This window comes from Meles meles, chromosome 16 (assembly GCF_922984935.1).
Source record: "Meles meles chromosome 16, mMelMel3.1 paternal haplotype, whole genome shotgun sequence".
Lineage (NCBI taxonomy): Eukaryota > Metazoa > Chordata > Mammalia > Carnivora > Mustelidae > Meles > Meles meles.
The window spans coordinates 72282756-72302944 of record NC_060081.1 but is presented as its reverse complement, the minus strand read 5'-3'; the positions used below and the strand labels follow the sequence as shown (position 1 = coordinate 72302944).

At 51.4% G+C, this 20189-nt stretch overlaps 2 protein-coding genes across 8 annotated transcripts in view; one reads left to right on the top strand and one right to left on the bottom strand.

Moving 5' to 3' along the window:
- The window catches only part of LOC123927275, a 40224-nt gene that overhangs the window by 11103 nt on the left and 8932 nt on the right, over nt 1-20189 (bottom strand). Inside the window, exons 2-6 of one of the 5 annotated variants that reach the window (XR_006815395.1) lie at nt 16970-17209; nt 15333-15491; nt 11266-11384; nt 9022-9127; nt 402-562 (exon numbers count right to left, since the gene is read on the bottom strand). Coding sequence is in view for 2 of the 5 variants with exons in the window: in XM_045981840.1 (XP_045837796.1) it covers nt 9081-9127; nt 15333-15491; nt 16970-17209 (446 nt within the window). In the remaining 3 variants the exon portion in view is untranslated. Of the gene's footprint in view, nt 1-401; nt 563-4184; nt 5953-6880; nt 7515-7891; nt 7971-9021; nt 9128-11265; nt 11385-15332; nt 15492-16969; nt 17210-20189 lie in introns of those variants that run through there. The other 4 variants (XR_006815394.1, XR_006815396.1, XM_045981840.1 and 1 more) reach the window with 4 other exon arrangements.
- The window catches only part of RIPOR3 (RIPOR family member 3), a 74204-nt gene continuing 68255 nt past the window's right edge, over nt 14241-20189 (top strand). Inside the window, exon 1 of one of the 3 annotated variants that reach the window (XM_045981834.1) lies at nt 14241-14790. Coding sequence is in view for 2 of the 3 variants with exons in the window: in XM_045981833.1 (XP_045837789.1) it covers nt 14788-14790 (3 nt within the window). In the remaining variant the exon portion in view is untranslated. The remainder of the gene's footprint in view (nt 14791-20189) is intronic. The other 2 variants (XM_045981833.1, XM_045981835.1) reach the window with 2 other exon arrangements.

Below are 20189 nucleotides of genomic sequence, written 5' to 3'. Positions count from 1 at the left end.
GTACTGCGTGTTGTATTCTTACAGTGAAGTAAGCTAGAGAAAAGAAACTGGTATTAAGAAAATCATAAAGAAGAGAAATACACTTGTAGTACTGTGCTGTATCGAAAAAAATCCACGTGTAAGCGGACCCATGCATGTTGGACCCCCATGTTACTGAAGGGCCGCTCCAGTTCTAAGAGGCAGTGACCATCTTAGACCGAACCCAAGGCGAGTCCACCTCTGCTCACTCTGGTGAAGGGTGAGCCGGCATGCGAGCAAAGGCCAGGGCCCCCAAACACGACACATGCGGTGTGTTACTTAACGTTGGACCGAGATGCAGGTGGGCTCTGCAGAGGTTCTGACCAGTGGCCACCTCTTGAGACTGAGGTTGGACAAGGCGATTTGGGAGATTTGTGACTTACCTGGAACAGGAAACAGGAGGTATGCAGGTAAGGGCTACCGAACGTGCGTCAGGTGCCGGCACACTGCTGAGGTTCTCACCCAAGCGCCCTGATTAAATCCTCGCGCAAGCCCGCGGCTGGCCGCTCTTCCTAGCACTGTTGCACGATGAAGAAACGGAGGCCTGTGGGAGTTAAGCAACTTGACCATGATCGCTCAATTAACTCTCTCTCCTTGACATTCTGTTTCACTGGGTTTGGGGAGAGGCCTTTAAACATGCCTTTCTTATGATTTTATTATTTTATTTTATTATTTTATTTTATTATTTTATTTTAATTTTTACAAAAGATTTTATTGATTTGAAAGACAGAGAGAGAGAAAGAGAGAGAGAGAGAAAGAGAGAGCAAGCGTGAGCAGGGGGAAGGGCAGAGGAGAGGGAGAAGACGACTCCCTGCTGAGCAACAACCCTGAGATCATGACCTGAGCCCAAGGCAGATGCTTTAACCGACTGAGCCACCCAGGACGCTCCTCAAGATTGTTTTCCAGTAATCTCTACACCCAACGTGGGGCCCCAACTCACAACCCTTCGATCAAGGATTGCATGCTCTGCTGCCTGAGCCACCCAGGTGCCCCAAACCTGCCTTTCTGGAAAGCACCAGTGGGTTGTTTTTGTCCTGAGGCAACTGGGGAAACACTGAACTTTCTGGAAACATGTAGACCAACTCTGGAAGTCAATTTTGCTGTCTTTAGGGCTGCTGCCCCCTTGTCCACTGCTGTGCCCAGAAGTCCTAGGGTCACTCCTGCCCCACAGACAGGCTCCCTCCGGGTGTCTCAGGCTGCATAAACGCCAGATGGAAAGCAAGCTGGTGGCATGTGCTTGGCGTTTTTCCCAGTTCACTTTCCTCCCCTTCAGAAGTCTCATTTGCCTTCAACGTGGTTGGTTTGCACTGGCTCTTAAGTTTGATAACTGTATCTTTTATCTCCGTCACCTCCCTCCTGCCCCACCTTTTTCCCTCCGAAAATATTTCAGGACTTTTTCCGTGGCTGTTAAACCATAAACCATTCAAGTACCTTTAAAAAAAAGGTGTGACCCGCAAGAAATGATTATGTCTCAACAATGGGAATCCAAATGGAATGAAACGAAACTTCGACAAATATGTATTTGTTTTTGGTATTCACCGCTGAGAGCAAAGCCAGGGAGTTTAAGTGGCAGAAAGAATACACGTCTCCTATTTACTACTGGGCCGCTGTCCTTGTCCCCCTGATGGAATGTTCCTGGGGTATGGTTTTTGTGACCCTTGAACACCCCACCTCCCTGCATCTCGGTGTCTGGGGTCCTCGAGTGTCCCCGGTGGAGCGGTGGATCACATTTTCCCAACAACGAGCACAATTTCTCCCTTGAGGAAACTCGTTATCAAGAGATTCGAGGGACTGGAATGTGTAACACAAAACAGACATGCAAAGACGAAGGAGTTTTATGGCTCAAGAAGAGAAAGAATGACTTTATTGACTATAAAATAAAGTCCACATGCTACAAGTTGGCCTGAACCCACCTTGGGCAACTTCTTTTCCCCCCCAAATAGATCTGAGATGAAAAATTCTGCCAGCCGCTTTGTAGCGTGGTGGGACCGGAGGGATCAAGTGCTGTTTGAACCAGTCTCCTGGGAAGAGGGGCTCAGCTGCCCCGGGGAAGTTGAGGGGATGTGGGAGGACACACTCTGCTGGTCAGTATTCCTGCGCTTTCGGTCATGCCCTGGACGGTGGTACCATGTTTAGCAGAATTAGGACTTAAGTCATTGTCTCTATTAGGAAATCAAGCTCCGTTTAAGGAGAGGCATATCACTGTCAGGCTGACATGGAGCAGACTCGTGATAACAGATTTCTGTGCCGGCCTGGCAGGATAAGGGATGCCCCGAGAGCTGGTAAAGCCTTACTTCTGAGTGTGTCTGTGAGGATGTTTCTGGAAGAGATGAGCGTGAGTCAGACCGAGGGAAGAAGGTCGCCCTCACCAGTGCAGGTGGGCGCCACCCGGTCTGTGGAGGGCCTGAATGGAACAGTAAAGGCAAAGGAAGGGGAGATGTGTTCTTGCTGGAGCTGGGCTGTCCATCTTCTGCCGTCCTCAGACTTGGACTGGACTACACCATCAGTTTTCCAGGTTCTCCAGCTTACAGAGGGCAGACTGTGGGACTTCCGGGTCTCCATAATCTCGTGTGTCAGTTCCCATACTATTCCCATACTAAATCTCCTCCTCCATGTATCTTTAGATTCCCTGTTGGTTCTGTCTTTCTAGACAACCTGAATACATTCCCATAATTTTTGTTTCCCTTCCTGCTTGGCCAAATGGAACCCCGTAAACTTCTGTTCATTTGCTTCCTTCTTTCTCGTGTACCCTTTGACTCTCTGGATGCCCTAAACCAACCCCACAAAGTTCTGCTCAGATGCCTTCTCTTCCAGAACATCCTCCCGGGAGCCACCATCAGACACCGTCTCTCCCAGCAGGCCTGTGCCTGTGCCAGCGGCTCCCACACACTGCTCTGGGAGCCATTGTCCCCCACCGGCTCGCTCCAGCCCAAAGCTGGGTGCCGGACCCACGCACTCGCTGGTCCTCGACCTCTGAAGTCATCCCCTGTCCCCATCTCCAGCCCGCTCGTCACGGAGATTTTTCTCACGCATAAACCTAGGCTGCCACATGCATGCCCCAGACCTTCGCGGCTCCCCCGAGTCTGACGCTGACGATAAGACTCCTCCACCTGGGCCACAAGCACTCTGCATGGCGTGGCCCCGTCTAGCCCTTCAGCTTTGTCTTTGTGTTTTGCCTGAAATGTAACTAAGAGGCCATAAAATTCACCCTTTGAAAGTATACAGTTTAGGGGGCATCTGGCTGGCTTAGTCGGTAGAGCATGTGACTTTTTTTTTTTTTTAAAGATTTTATTTATTTATTTGACAGAGAGAGATCACAAGTAGGCAGAGAGGCAGGCAGAGAGAGTGAGAGGGAAGCAGGCTCCCTACCGAGCAGAGAGCCCGATGCAGGACTCGATCCCAGGACCCTGAGATCATGACCTGAGCCAAAGGCAGTGGCTTAAACCACTGAGCCACCCAGGCGCCCCGACTTTTTTTTTTTTTAATTAAGATCTTATTTACTTATTTGACAAAGATCACAGGCCAGCAGAGAGGCAGGCATAGAAAGAGGAAGGGAAGCAGGCTCCATGCTGAGCAGAGAGCCTGATGCGGGGCTTGATCCCAGCACCCTTGGATCATGACCCGAGCCGAAGGCAGAAACTTTAACCCACTGAGCCACACAGGCGCCCCCCACCTTTTTAAAAGATTTTAAAAAATTTATTTGGGAGAGAGAGAGCGCGCGCGCACAAGTGAGGTGAGGGACGGTGGGAGAAGCAGACTCCCTGCTGAGCAGGGAGCCCCATGGGAATTTGATTGTGGGACCCTGGGATCATACCTGAGCTGAAGGCAGACACTTAACCACCTGAGCCCCCCAGCACCCCGATGCCTGTGGTTCTAACCTGATCAGACCTAAGTCCTCTTCATCAACCCTGAAATGAAATTCCCCAATAAGGTAACCTATGTCTACAGAATTCTCAGACTGTAAGTTGAAGGCGAGTAGAAAGTAACTTACGATAAAATCATGTGGGGGGTGCCTGGGTGGCTGAGTTGTTGAGCATCTGCCTTTGGTTCAGGTCATGACTCTGGGGTGCTGGGATCGAGTCCCACATTGGACTCCCTGCTCAGTGGGAAGCCTGCTTCTCCCTCTCCCACTCCCCCTGCTTGTGTTCCTTCTCTCGCTGTGTCTCTCGCTATCAAATAAATAAATAAAATCTTAAAAAAAGATCCTGTGTATGTTCCTGCTGGAAGTCCCAGTGCAGCCTCCAGAGGCTTGAGCTTCCAGGTGGAAACACGACGGCCACAGGTGCAGGAGGGTCTAGGTGCTGGGTGCGGACCACCCCCACGCCTCAAGCATGCTGGGTCCAACCGCTGTCGGAGCTGTTCCTCTAGAATAGCAACCAACGTGAATTCCCAAAGTTCAGCCTTCTCTCAATTCGCACGGTCACAGCGTTCCAGGAAAGTTCAGCATATATAAAAACCATGAGGAAAACACTCTGTGTTTGTACGTAAAACAAAGCTGGGCTCCAGGCTGACCTAACTAACCCAGCAAACCTTCCAGACCTCCTCTCACCAGGTGAATTCTCCTTCTGGGCACCCCGTGCTACTTCTTCACATCACTGACACCATTTGTGGCCATATGTCCACATGTCTTCTTTTCAAATTTTTTTAAAGATTTATTTGAGAGAGAAAGTGCATGAACGGGGGAAGGGGCAGAGGGAGAGGATATCCAAGCTGACTCTCTGCTGAGCCTGGAGCCCGATGAGGGGCTCGATCTCTAGACCCATGAGATCAGGACCTAAGCCGAAACCAAGAGTGGGACGCTTAACTGTCTGAGCTCTCCAGGCACCCCTGTCTTCCTTTTATTTAAGTCCCTGTCCCCCACAAGACACAGACCCCATGAGGTCTGCACTTGTGACCTTCCCATCTTTGTATTCCCAGCCTTGAACGTGGCGGCGCCTGGTACTGGACATTTCCCGAATGAATTCCTAACAGCGTTTTTGCCCACTTCCTCTCTTGTCCCGGGAGTTCTTAGAGTACTGTGCCAAATTTATCTGCGTCTCCGGTGCTGACGATGGTTCCTTTTTCGCGTGGAAAACAATGGTCAAATATTTAGTAGGTGAACAGAAGTGAAATTACCTTTGGGCTACCAGTGTCCTCACAGATGGGCTAAGGACACATTTCGACACAGGCTTCCACAAATCCTCCAGAAACTTGTGCTAGAGACATGGTCATGTGGGAATACTCCTTACAGTTGTGGTTTCAGCAGAGAACCTTCCTTTTCGCTGTGTTAACACTGACGATTTCCGCTCTAGCGGCTGTGTAGCAAACGACCCCAAAACTTGGTATTTTAAAGCAGGGACGGCTTGGTTGCTTCTCACCAGCCTGTGGGTGGCAGTCTGGGCAGTAGTGCTGCGGACCCTCTCGGGCTCACTCCTGGGGCGCCAGTCATCGCACAACTCGCCTGGGGCTGGAGGGTCCCAGGTGGCCTCCCCCCCACACCCAGCAGGGTTCTGCTGTCAGCGGAGCTGCCCTGGTTCCCTTCCACACGGACATCTGGTCTTCTAGGGGGCTAGCCCAGGCCTCTCCACTATTTGAGGTCTTGAAATTCCAAGCAAGTGACAGGAGAGGCAGAAAGGCCGGGGTGAAGGCCCGGTTCCAAAACTGGCGGACCACGGCTTCTACCTCTTTCTGTGAAAGCAAGTCACAGTGCCACCCAGAATCAAGTGGGCGGAGACAAAGGCGTTCAGAAGGAGCAGATCAGCACTCTGCAAAGGGCAGGGGACCCCAGAAAGACACTCAGCAGGGGCTCTTATTGTCATGCCCGCCACAGCGATCTCCCTGGAGCACACTCTTCTTCCTGGTTCTGGAATCCAACGGGCAGCACTGGCTTCTATCGATGGAGATCCTCTGGGACGCTGGGTCTCCCCTTGGGACTTGGCATCTCCTTCTCTGGCCCTAAAGACGGAGGTGCAGAATGTAGAGATGAGGTTGAATGTGTTCTTTCCAGATTGTGTGGATTAATTTGGGGAGCGGGACCTCATTTCTCCCCTGGTTAAGCCCTCATATCATTTTATTATTGTCTTGCCATTTGCCTTGTTTCTCTTCCAACTCAACGGCAATAAAAAGTTGGGTTAATGGAGCCTTCTGGCTAGTGGTTCCGTAGACTTTACTACGGAAGGACCTGAGTTGAGAGAGCACTGATTCCGTAGCAAGACGGCCCGAGTGTGAGTCCTGGCTCTACACCTTGCTGTGGGAGAAATGACTTCACCTTCCTATGCCTCAGTTTCCTCCTCCCTGACCTGGGAATCATGAGGCCAAGGGTGATTGCAGGGATGGAGCAGGTGTGCAGAACCGCTGAGAAAGCGCCAGATCAGGACCCTGGCCCACAGGTCAGGCAGTCTGAAGCTTCTGCCACAGATGGGCTTTTGGGGGGGGGGGGGGAGGAAGAGGGAGTGGTGGCTTAACCAAAAAGCAGTCTTACGTCTCTGGTAGTACGTCCGTGAGAGAGCAGAGCCAACATGTGCATGCCTCCTGCTCATAACTGTGTCTCATTCTAGCCCTATTACGAGGTATTTGTGCTTTCGGTATAAATTATAAATCTAAACACATGCAGGGTTTGTTTTTCCCCCAAAGCAGATTCCAACCAGCATGAAACCAGCCAACCCAAATAAATTGTGCGCTTAAGTCCATTGTTTCCAGCAGCATGTAAACTGTTGGGTTGCAGAGAATGGCTTTGAAGAGGGCGCCCCATTAGCGTTCCTAGCATCAGGGTTCAATTTAGGCAGTGCACATTTGAAGCTTTTACTAGAAGTCTGCGGCAAGGGGAGACGCGCATGCTTGGGGAGGGGCAAAGGGGTCTTGTCAAAACTGTACAGGACGCATTTAGGCCGTGTTGTCATAAAAGCACACAATACAGCACAGCCCTGAACTCAAGGAGACTCGCAGAATTCCTCAGCTGGGGAAGTCATTCTGGGAATGCAAAGATCGCTTTCAATGTTATGTTTGTAAGGAAATGACAGTCACCAAGTGGAGAATGTCAGGTCCTCAGAGAAACCCTGTGGGCACTCACGTGCAGAGAGCTGTTTACTTAACTGGAGTTGGTTCTGAAAATATTTGACTCTGGAGGGTCCCAAAGGGAGTGCGGAGGGTGGCTGGGATTTTCTTGCAGGTCAGGACTCGGCTTTTGCTAATCCCCCCAGCTGATAAAGCTCCAGTCTTCAGGGCGGATTCATTCCTGGGTTGAACCAAGGTTTATGGCACCGACAGACGCCAGAGCAGGAACCTGTCGCTCTAAACGTTCCCCAGCAAAACAGAGCCTCCTTCTATCTGATGGACTGGGAGCTTGTCACAGTGGAGCCGAGCTGCCTGGGGTGAGGCTCTGGGTGAGGACGAGTGTGGAGGAGAGGCCTGAGAATGAAGGATCTGGGCATTTATCTCCAGGAAGAATCCAGCAACGTGACACTCTCAGCGGCGCTGAAGGCTGACGGCGCTGACGGAGGAGGGGAGTTCTGATGTCACTGTCAGGCAAATCATGGATTTTACCGAGTAGGTTGAGTCTGGGGGTTTGTTCTTTCTGTTAAGTTCGCATCCCCACTGCCCGAGTGGGAGGTCCTTTCACCACTCCAGACTTTGTCCCTGCTGTCCTGCTGGGGCATTAATGGCCGTAAGGAGTCCAAAAAGCCAGGAGTGAGGTCACCTGGTCCCCAGTCTGGCTTCTCCAGGAGAACCGGACAAATGAGGGAAGGCAGCCCTTAACTGCTGACCACCTCCTCTGCTCCGGGCCCTAAGGGTGCAATGGCGACACGGCTGTCCTGGGCAGGACGGACCAGGTGGAGGAGAAGAACGCGAAAACAGCTCATCTCATGGGATGACACAGGACGATGGTGATGATAATGGATATTCAGTAGGAGCCAAACACGGTCTGCTGTCTTGTGCTTCTCAAGTTGAACATGCATGCGACTCACTGTGGGATCCTGCTAAAATGCAGGATCTGGTTTGGGAGGTCTGGGGTGGGATGTGGGACTCTACTAATAAGCTCCAGTCCCCAGACTTCGCATTAAGAAGGAAGGCATTATTTCACCCAATCTTCAGAACATACCACTGAGGCACTATAGTTATTCCCATTTTACAGACAAGGAAATGGAAGCCTGGAAAGGTCAAGTGACTTGCCCGAGGACATACAGCTAGGAACAGAGGACCGGACTCCAGGGTCTGAGTGCTTACCCAGCTCTGCCCTGGTAAGGCAGTGGGCGTGGCATCGAGGGGGGCCCAGAGCCAAGCAGGGGCTCAGAGAAAGCTCTGGGAGAATGTGCCTCTTGTGGGCTCCAGCAGGTTGAGGGTTAAAGTATCAGCCAGGTGAGAGGGAGGCGGGTGGGGAGAGAGTTCCCAGCTAGGGGGCTTGGCACAGTACAGGCACTCAGGCTGTTTACTCAACAGAGCAGGAGAGAGGTAGAAACCAAGGCTCTTCGGGGCACAAAGGCTGGCCTTACCCTGAGGGCCCGGGAAGGAAGGTTCTCTGGAAAGATCCTGTAACCTGTTTACTCATCCGTCCCTGGTGACACACTTCCTTCATTCTCAAAGGCACTGTCCCACCCAGCACACACTCCCTGGGCTGCAGGGAGCACTTGGCCCTGTGGGTCTCTGTTTACCCATCTGTCTCCTGTGGGAACATTTCCTCCTTATTCATCTCTGTCCCCGAAATACCCAGCCTGGCTTGTGTGGTGACAGCACCTGCCCGGCTTGCAGCAGAGGGTGCTGTGGGGAGAGCACGGGTGGAACGAACTGGGTATGCCGTGCTGGAGGGTGTGTGCCCACGGAGGCTGCAGCGAGGGTCCTGGGGCAGTGGGTAGTGGGATCTCCCTGCCAGGCCGCCTTTTTGCCTCGTGTCCCCCAAAGGTCCACAGCTCAAGCATTGCTTTGACAACTCTGGCCGTATTCATGCTCTGGGGGCTCCCGTGGACTTAAGATTTTCCTGTGTACTGATTTCCTACCCCCGCCCCCGGCCTCACTGTGACCAATTCCGACCTGCAGCAAGTAGAGTGAAGAGCATCTGGAGGCCCCCGGCCCCTCCCCGGATCCGACTGTCAACGCTGTTGCCACAGTCCGTCTCCTTTCTCCATTCTCTCCGGACCTACATGTTAAAAAAAAAAAAAAAGAATAGCATGGGTCAATTTTTCTCTGGGTTCATAATAAAAACATTAAAAATACAATCATAATAAACAAACAAGTAAACAAATAAATAAACTGGGGCGCCTGGGTGGCTCAGTTGAGGGTCTGCCTTCGGCTCAGGTCATCATCCCAGGGTTCTGGGATCCAGCCCTGCGTGTGTCTCTCTCTCTGCCTCCTCTCTCTCTCTTGCTCGCTCCCCCTCTTGCTCTCTCTCTGGCTCCCTGCTCAGCGGGGAGTCTGATTCTCCCTCTCCCTGACACTCCCCCTGCTTGTCCTTTTCTCTGACAAATAAATAAAATCTTTTTAAAAATATTTATATAAACTGTAACATTTAGCCTAACTTTAGATTCATGAAAAAAAGTCCTCTACGGCCCGCACCCGACCTCCTGCGTTACTTCTGTGGCGCATCTGTCCCAACAAATGAACCAGTGAGTCCGTTACTGCTAACTCTACCCCACGTCCTATTAGGATTTTGTGTCTTCTCCCCTCACCTGGTGGACTCACTATTTAAACTTTAAAAGACTCAAAAACAGGAAACTGTCCACGGAAAACCATCATCGCTTGCCAAACATGGTTCTACTAGCCAGATGCTGTTGGTTGTTGAGTGACCTCAGCCCGAGGCCTGCTTTCTCTTGGTTGAAAAGGGAGATGAGTAAAGGTTGGAGAGGTGGCCAAGTCAGGCAGGCACAAAGCTGAGACTTCCTCACAGGGCCTGCAGCATTGTGTCGGGCCCAGTCCCCGTGGGAGCCCCGTGCATGTCTCCCAGGGCCACATGCTCTGACAGAGGCAAAGCCCACGTCTGAGGCCACGGGGCTCCCAACCCGGAGCTGCCTTCTGCGCTGGAGGATGGCACTTGTCTTCCCCACCGGAGCTCCCCCTCGATCTGTTCCCTAAGCCAGGAGTCACGTGACAGGGAAGAAGTCCATCAGTGACGCGTGAGGAGCACTGCGTGCCTTCGTGTCCCTGACAAGGTCCCGCGTGTTGTCAGTGACGGGGAAGAGGCCTGTCTAATCGGCTCTGCAGCGGCCGCTCGGTAAGGCCCGGACTTGTTCATATTCATTCCTGGAAGTGTTTCAAAGTGATTTTCATGTTTTCTAAGTTAGAGTAGGTGACGTGGTTTCCTGAAACCAAGTCGGCACTTTTTTTTTTTTTTTTAAATGGAACCATTTGCAAATGTATTTGTCAGACACACACATTTATCGGTGAAAAACATGCAATCCTCAGTGCAGTTACACAGGACAAATTTCCGAATTGTTTGGTTCTCATTTGATCTCTAGTTAATTACTTGCCCATCACTATTCTTTCTTCTCAATTTAAAAATTTTATGACTAAGACTAGATACCAGCTCATAATAATAAAGACATATTAACCCATTTAAGAAACGTGAATTAAATGTCTAAGTTGGCCTAGATCTACGATTAACTTCAACTTTTTAAAGAGTAACAGGATTTTTGTCTTGAGAGATTGGTTGTTAATAGCCTGCCTCCCTTGACAGAAACGTGAAGATAATTTCATTTACTAGTGACTGAGATGCAGGCAGAACATACTCCACTTTGGATATTAAGGCTGAAAGAGAAAAAAACGACTCCAGAGCCTGGAAAACGTATTTCCTTCTACTGGTATTAGCCAGTATCATAAAGCCATAACAAACAGAAAAGCTGAGTCTCCCAAGAGAGAGAATTTGCTTTTAGCTTTAAACGGCCAGTGTGGAAAACGTAATAAAATAGAGAACACAACTTTTATCTCCTGCCCAGATACAGGATGGCTACCTTTGGTAAATGGCTGATACAACTCTATCTGACTTGGCTTTGCACAATTCCATAGGTAACCTGATGGAAAACCTCCAGCCATATTTAAAGCAGAGAGAACAAGTAAGAATTCTCCAGAATAGAAATCTGCCAATCCTACATCAGGAAGTTCCCTAAATAACCATGTGATCTCTCTGACAGCCTGTAACAAGTAGGAACTGACTTTGAAGAAGGTGCTGCTCACCTTCTCACCCGTTACAAAGGATTCTCATTCTAGCCCTGACGTTTTCAGTGTATCTGGGTATTTGTCATTTGTAAAACCCACTCTACGGAGAGGGCCTTTCAATCTCACCTTTCATAAGATGCATGAAGCCCTTCTGAGTAACAGACGTTTCTGAATTAGGGAAGGATCCACTTGCTATCACTAGGTTGCAGCAAATTTGTTTGTCTTCATTTCCCTGGAAACATAGGCTGTGAAGGAAAAGAGTAGCAGGAGGGAATCACAGAGGGGAAGGAAAAATGTGGCCAGAGAAGGTAAGACAAATTCATGCTCTGTGCTGCAGTCATCATACTGTCCAACTCGACAGGACAGGACTCTCCTCGGGAGACATGCGGAGAGCGTTGTCTGTGGTCTAAAGGCGAGAGCAGTGAACTTCACACACACAAATCAACTCAGTCGTGAGGCACCCAGTTCCTTTAGGACCAATGAGTTCCATTAGTTCTGGGGCTTACTTTGGCCTGGAGTTGTATTTCCCAAGGGCATGGTCTTTATCAATACCCGGACACAGATACTTCGGGGGATTCTCTGGAATATCTTCCTCAGTCCTGACTTTGCAATTGTGGATAGTATCAGGAAAGTACAGCACAAAGTTCTTTCTTTGCGTAGGGTTCAATGGCATGGAAGTAAGGTTCGGACAGAAAGAGAAGCATTTGGCTTTGTCTTTTAAAAACCGTCATTTTGGGGCACCTGACCCAGTGGGTTAAAGTCTCTGCCTTCGGCTCAGGTCATGATCCTGGGGTCCTGGGATCAAACCCCACATTGGGCTCTCTGCTCAGCAGGGAGCCTGCTTCCCCTCCTCTCTCTGCCTGCCTCTCTGCCTGCTTATGATCTCTGTCAAATAAATAAATAAATATTTTAAAAAAATGTTTTAAAAAAATAAAATGAAAACCGTCATTTCCACTGTACGTACGTGAATCACAGATATTCCTGGCAACGCACTAAACCCTCCCCGCGAGGCTCGGGGGTGTCAGTTTTATACCCCCGTCTGCAGCGAGGGAGAAGGACTTTGGTGCGCACGGTGCGGCTCAAGTCGGCACTTTTCAATATTATCCTTTCCAATATGTATCTGCCGTCCTCGTTTTCAGGAGACCTAAGCCCCCGAGGGAGTCTCTGGGATAGCTCTCCTGCTCTCTGAGGCATTCACTCTGCGACAAGTCACTGCTGGCTCAGGGGTCCCACATCTAACTGCAGGTGATCACACCTGAGCAGCACGGCTGGTGATCTCTCCATGGACGTAGTGGAGAATTCTCTGAGTTAGTCCAAGGGGACGTGTGCTTGGATGAAATTCTCTCTGCACCCGGGTGCGGAGGAGGAAGCTGCTTGAGACACAGGTAACAGATGAATCCATTTTCACTTTTTTTTTTTTTAAGATTTTATTTATTTGGGAGAGAAAAAGAGAGAAAATGAGCAGTGGGGAGGGGCAGAGAGAGAGAGAGAGAGAGAGAGAGAGAAAAGCAGACTCCCTGCAGAACAGGGAGCCCCATGCTGGGCTCCATCCCAGGACCCTGGGATCACGACCAGAGCCAAAGGCAGATGCCTAACTGACTGAGCCACCCAAGTGCCCCTCTTTTCTTTTTTTAAAAAAGATTTTATTTACTTATCTGACAGCGAGAGAGCAGCAGGCAGAGGGAGAAGCAGGCTCCCCACTGACAAGGGAGCATAGGCGAGCCTCAATCCCAAGACCCTGAGATCATGACCTGAGCCAAAGGCAGATGCTTAATCCCTTAACCAACTGAGCCACCTAGGTGTTCCCATTTTCACTTTTCAAAATGAAACTGTTACAGGTAAGAGCACCACCCTTAAACCGTTTTGCCTCCTTCTCTTCCAGCGCTAATGACCTAGTTTGGTTTAAATCCTTTGAGACTACTTTTCAGGCCTGACACGTGTTTCCATAGTATCTCATTCTTTGTGTGTGTACGCAGGGGAGGGTTACACAATCAGGATTACACCAGATACGTCACTCTGACCCCCTTCTCACTCAGTAGTATGTCTTGGAGACCCACTGTTGCTATTACATACAGACTTAGCTCATTCTTTTTAAACCACAGCCTGGTAAGTCATAGCATGGCCCTTCCGCATTGTGTTATCAGTCATTGTTTGATGGATGTTTACATTATTTTCAATTGTTTCCTATGATAAAACTTTTTTTTTTTTCAGCAAAACTCTGTGTACCTGCGTCCTTAGGCACATGCGTAAGTTATTCTGGGTGGTGGCGTATATGCTCATTTCTGATTTTCGAAGGTTTTGCAGACTACCCTTCAGAGTGTGTGCGCGTGTTTGTGGGGAGGGGTGTCAGTTACTATTCTTTGGGGCTGTTTATTCCTGGTTTCTTGTCTGCAGTGGCTGCAGGGCACAAGGGAGCCAAGGGAGAGAGAAATTCATCTCTAGGAGTTACAGGCTGGTTGGCTCCGCAGGGCCGGACCTCTCTGCAGTGGTGGTAAATGGGGGCTTTGTTCCCTAGTCCATCCCTGAGCAGAATCCAAGAGCTGATGGGCCAAGGTGACAAAGGGAGCCTTTCGTGTGTCGTGCCTGGATCCCACCCCCGACCGAGACACCGGTCAAGTTTGCAGGAGTCGCACATACAAACGTAACAGGGGTGACGGGGGTTGGGGGGAAAGCCTGAAAACATTAGGTGGTGAAAAAAGGAACAAAGCAGTAAAAGCAGCTGACCCCTAACCCTAAAGACGTAAAGGGAAAATGCTAAGCTAATTCGCACCCCGGGAGAAGTGGGAGGTGCAGAGGGGACAACGGGGCTGGGGGAAACCAGGACCACAGGAAGAGGCGTGTGGAGGATCAGATCCCAGGTCCAGACAGATGGAGGGGACCCACGGGGGAGGGGGAAGAAAGGAAGAAAAGGAGGAGTGAGGAGAGGACATGAAAGTGGCAAGGTAAGAAGAGGAGGCAGAGACGGAGGAGGGAGGGCAAGGCTGTGTCCCTGTCTGTTTGTGATTAGCACACAGCCTGTAGAGAAGAACGGAGTAAACAGAAACTTCCAGGCGTCCCCACACCCCCCTCTGAGGAGAGGCAGAAATCAGATGCTCTGTGATTAATCGTAGAGAGTTCAGGACACGACCACAAGCGCTGTGCGGACTTGAAATTAGCTGCCTTTTCCCGTCCCCTTGCCAAGATGGGAGTGGGGGGTGGGACGTGAAGGGGTGGGGGCCCCGCCTGCTGGGGGCCAGCATGGAATTCTCCCTGGCAGAGCTCAGTGACACTGACGGGCAATCGGCCGCGTCCAGAGCAGCAGGCAGCATCCGGGGAGCGCGGGCCGGCCGGGGGGGCCCCAGGCCGGCTTCCTGGAACCCCGGCTCCACAGCCGCCTACACCCGGACACAGGCCAGATAAGAGGCCGACGGCGCTATCAGAGTCCGGCAGTGCGATGTCCCCTGGCCCTCAGCACCGCAAAGAAGACCGGGGGACGGCGGCTTCCTTGTGAGCAGCCTCCGAGTGACTAGTCTGGAAGGGCTTCCTGAGCCCCACCGCATCCCTGCGGCGGATGCGGTGGATGGGAGTTGCGGCTCACCTCAGCGGCAGAGAAAGCCAGGCGGCCTGGAGGAGGAGGCGTGCCCCAGCTGGAACGCCCGTACCTGCTGGATGGTGAGTGATTCTGGCGGCGTGTGGACCAGACGCTAGAGGGAGGTGAGGTGTGAGGAGGCGAGCACTTGCTCACACTCCAGCCTGGAGCTCCCCTGAGAAGGGAGCCAGAGAGGGGGGAATAGCGGGGGCTTGCTGTGTGGTCTTGGGCGAGTTCTCTCCCCTCCCTGGGCCTCTGTTTGTCCATCTCTGCAATGGAGTGGCTGGAACAGAGGCTTTTTACCGTGACAGTGTTTCTTGTGCATCTGTCATATGCCAGACACCGTGCTAGGCATTTATGAAGCTCTAGCTCAGGGAATCCCCGTGAGCCTTCAGAGGGGCAAGTGTGCCCTCCTGGTACCTGAGCAAACAGAGGCTCAGAGAAGTGAAGTGACTCACCCAAGGTCACACAGCTGGTCAGTGGCGGAGATCAGAATTAGGTCCTTGCCCTTCTGACTCGACTTGCCCTAAACTCTCCACTTCCAGTAGTCTGTATTCTGTTCTGATTCCATGATCCCCGCAGGAAGCAGGGGTGCAGGAGGAGCAGGTGTCCAGGGGAGGATTACCTGTGGGACGCAGGCAGAGAGGTTGGAGAAAGGCGGCCACAGGCTGAGCGGTCTTCACCTCTGGGTGGGCGGGGGCACGCGCCCCAGGCAGAGGCTCCTGGCTGGAAGGAAGAGAGCCGGTGCCATGTGCTGTGCTTGCCTCCCTGCCGTCAGGGGCTCCTCAGGATGGGAGAAGAGGGTTAACATCAGGCAGGGGTGGAGGGAGCTGGGCGTGGTGAGAGTGGCACATGCCTCTACTAGGTTTTGTTCCAATTTTATTTTGCTTTTCCAAAAACCTGTTTCAAATCATTCTGGGCCCCCACTGCTCCTCTGGACGAAACAGAATTGTGAAACACATACAGAGCTTTCCGCACGCCTCCCCCGGGGGGAATCACGTATTGGTGTTATTGGAGGCGATCTGCATAAGCAGCCCCACAGCTGTGGCAGCAGCCGCCACAGATGAGCTGCGGATCGAGTCCACGAGTGTCTCCCCGGCACGGAGGAGAAGGATGCACGTTGCATCCGAGGGCCCGGGAAGCACACAGCAGGGCCTAGGCAGGTGGGAAATCCCTCGGTGCCAGGCATCTGGGCAGAGTTGGAGATCCCGGCACCCAGATGTGGTCGCTTTTCTCTGCTCTTGGAAAATTCCACCCCGTAGCAGCTCTGTACTGACACAGGCCTCCCTTCCGTTAGGGGATTGGCTCAGAACCTCTGCCTTGGGCTTGAGTCGAGACCTGAGTGGGGGTCCCGGCGCCACCACTCCCCACCCCTCCCCCAGTCCTGAGCACACTGGGACGACTGGTCATCCTACCCACTTCTGGCCTTGATTTTTCTTATAGACTTCAAGGTGACTTCTTCAAGTCACCTTCCATCTCTGGGCCTCTGTTTCCTCACCTATAATATGAAGGGTTTATTTCACCCTTTCCTATTTTAGGAAATCTCTAAAATCTCTGTGTAATTCTTAAAATTCCAAGAGCCTGCTTGGAGGGCACTACAGTTGTCGGGAAGCTAAGAGAAGACAAAGGTCTCCCATGAGCCCTGCCATCAGGGAAGGCCCGGAGGAGGGGGGCATGCAAGTGGGCTTGAAGAAGGGACTGAGGGGTTCACTGCTGACATCAGCGATCCCAGGCCTTTGGCCCTGTGGGCTTCTGAGGAGCCGAATGGGTTGCTTTCGTGGGGAGTGATTTAACCCAAATGCGTGCTGGCTAGGAGGCCCTTACCTGCTCTGTATCAGAAGCTCAGCACCCACCCTCAGGACCCCTCAGTTCTTTCTGGGGAGCAGTGAAGGGGTATCTCACATGTGCCCACAAACTGGGCTCCTGCCCTGCTCGTCCTCTCTGGCCTCCTCCGGCCTCCGGCCTCGGCCCACCTGAGACTCTCAGAGCACACCCCCTTGCGCCCCACCCTTGTGGTGCCCAGGCTGCTCTGGGTTCTGGGCAGAGACGGAGGGACCAGCTTCTTCCCCAATCCGTGACACTCTCTGCCACGTGGTCCCTACACTGTGGTGTGCTGGACACAGCTCATCCCGGCTTTTGAAAGCTGATGGTCAAACTGTCAGAAATGTGGTGAATGAGTTGCTAAGCAGAGCCATTATTAAAAATTAAATCTCGCAGACTTCTAATTAAATTAACGATGTTACAAAGGTAATGAGTACTCACTGCTCATCCCTTTCCATGTCTGAAAGGACCTCTGGCTGCTCTGGAGGCTCCCGAGGTGACTTTTGTCCACGCTGCCTGGTGGAAGCCCATCTGATAGTCCGCTGTTGTGTATCTCTCCCCGAGTCCACGTGCAGGGACCCCAGGTTGGTGGCCCCGGAAACTGGCCCCAGTGGGAGTCCTTATACCATGGGAACCGGTAACAGGATGACGCAGGGCTCGATTTATTGTTTTGCTGATTGCCTAGATTTGAGGGAGGAGACAGGAAAAGTTAACAATGAAGATTAAGCATCAGACTGTGTCCCGTCTGTGGCTGTTCTGTGGTGAAGAGCCCCAGAATGAAGGCACAGGTTTCCTTCACTGACGAACTGCATTTTGTCATATCAGTTTTGTCTGACTCCTTAAGGTAAAGGACAATACCCACCAGCCTTGAGCTACCCTCGCTCATCCTTGTAAGTGTGCGCTGACTACAAGTACGAGGGCTGGGGGCCAAAATCAACAAACCCTTTCCGTGTGACTCAGTTGAGTATATATGAAACTTCCAAGGGGTACTGTACAGTTTGTTTTTATTTGTAAACTGTGTGCTGCACACCCTATTATAGATTGTACAATCTATAATAAACCCAAGTGTGCATCTGTGTGCATATATTCGTATGCACACACATATGCACGCACATACATGTACACACACACACACACGCACGCTCTCTCCTGGAGCGCCGGCTGCTAACCTTCACCAGCACACCACTGGTCCCACAGCTCATACGCTTGTGCCCAGGGCCTCAGAAACCCTGGCATGGACCATCTTTGGTCCTTACTCAGAGGGAGTCAAACTCCAGGTACTGAGCCTGGACACAAATACTTCAGTTTCCTCCTCTTGCCTAAAACATACCCACAGCCCAACTCCTCACTCCCGTTCTGAACAATGGAATGGATACAGAGACTGGGCTGGGCAGGAGCTATTGTCTCCACAGGCCACCTCTGGGCCCCAGCGTGGACAGTGGCAGCCCGGGGTTCCCTCACCACCTTCCCTGGCTCTGCCTGCGGGGCACTTCCGGTGACTGTCAGGCAGCTCCTGGTTAATTTCATCCACTTAAGGCCTTGCTCCCGCCGTACTTTATTTTCATGTGCAGAGCATGACTCTCTTGCAGAAACAGCATCTTGGAACAAGCGGGAGGAACAGCTAAGCCAAATCTATAGGAAAGTTAAGACAACTTTCTATTTTTAGAAACCCTGGGAGCCAGGTGGGCCCTTTCCAGTTCTCCCAAGCCAGCGAGCGGCAGAGGAAAGTATTTCTCATTCCTGAGTTCTGTCTCTTATGGTCGAGGCCAAGGCAGAGGCCCAGGTGGGGACACTGGCTCAGAGCAGCACAGTTAGGAAGGCGAGAATGGAGCCATGCTCACAGCACTTTTAAAAATAATTATAAATGGGTTTTATAATTATTTTGTGTGCTCAGAAGGGTGATCCTGAGTTTCAGTCTCAGGCAACCCATTCAGGGTCAGGTGTCTACTCCTCCAGACCATTCGTTCACTCATTTTCGCATTTCGTTTTTTGTTAACTTTAGTTTTCAAATATGGATTCTATACGTTCTATTCTGCATCTCCCTGTTTCCACTTGATAATATATCCTGAGTGTTCATCCATATTAGCTCATGGAGACCTAAAACCTTCCTTTCAATGCCTGCATATCAGAAGTCCCAAGAGGTTGGAAGAGGGGATCTATTTTGATAACCGAATCTTTATTTTCTAATCAGGTCGCAAACTTTCTTGACCCCGAAACATAAATAGAACCCAACTGCTTCTACTTTTCAGTAAAAAGAAATTCTACTGGCTTTCTCTTCAACCTGTATCTGGAAGCTGACCTCTTCTTGTCCCCTCCCCTGCCCTGCCCTCGCCCTGGCCCAAAAGGCCATTTCTCTCTGGGCTTTTACAGTTGTCTCCTCACTGGTGTCTGCTTCTCTTGCCTCTGTGATGGTCTATTCTCTATCTGCAGCCAGTGGGGTCCTGTTAAAATGAAATCAGATCCTGTCCCTCCTCTGCTCAGAATACCCTCCTGACTCCCTAATCCTAGGCCCACCTCACCCAGAGTAAAAGGTTAAGTCCTCACCATGACCGCAAGGCCCTATAAGATCTGGACTTCATCTCCCCTGCTCTCCCCCTTGCCACATTTGCTGTTCTCAACTGTGCCAGACACAGTCCTGCCCCAGGACCTTTGCACTGGCTTTCCCCACTGCCTGAGACACTCCCTCTCCAGATTTCCACATGGTTCATTACTTACCACTTACCATCATCTGGCATACTATATTTTTTTTCTTTTCAAAATTATTTATTTATTTATTTGAGAGAGAGCAAGAGAGCACAAGCAGGGGGAGTGACAGAGGGAGAAGCAGACACCCCACTGAGTGGGGAACCTGATGAGGGACTTGATCCCAGAACTCAGGATCATGCTGAAGGCAGACACTTAACCCACTGAGCCACCCAGGTGCCCCATATTTTTCTTTTCTTAAATGCCCCCTACCGGAATGTGAGTTTCCTGAGGGTACAGGTGTATGTGTGTATAAATACACACACACACACACACACACATTTTTTTGCCTGTTATGTTCAGTGTTCTATTCCATAGTAGGCACTCAATAAACTTGTAGAAATACCTGGTTTGCTTTGTTGCCAAGAGTGACAGAGCAGTCAGACCTGGGAGGACTGTGAATTAGGGTCGCCAGGAATCTCTAGCCAGGGACTCCATTTCATTTAGGAATGTCACACTCACGCAGTGGCCGTTCATGTGCAGAACGGTGAGAGTCAGCGGACACATACATCATTAGACGCGCTGTCAAACCAGCCCAGGCCCAGACTGGACTCCCCGAGTGGCTCCTGTGCTCAGCCCCCGTCTGTCTCAGGTGGGCTTGCAGGGCTGGGCAAACAACACCATCTCCCACACTGGTCTGCAGAAATACTGAGGGTCAGGCAGGTTATGCGATCTGTTGTGGGATCTGCTATGGCCTGGCGTCTGTCACTGTGCTGTCCCTTGGACTGGATCGGTCACCCCGGTCCGGAGCATGCCCGCCCCTGCCTTCCGACTGAGTGAGGACAGCCCCTGCAGATTCGAGCTTGTGGAGGAGGGCAGGCGCACACCCTCCGAATGCACCGCTGGATCCCCCCCCCACCCCAACCAGGGACCAGACAGTCCCACACCGGATTAATAGAGGGAAAGGCCAAAGACCTTG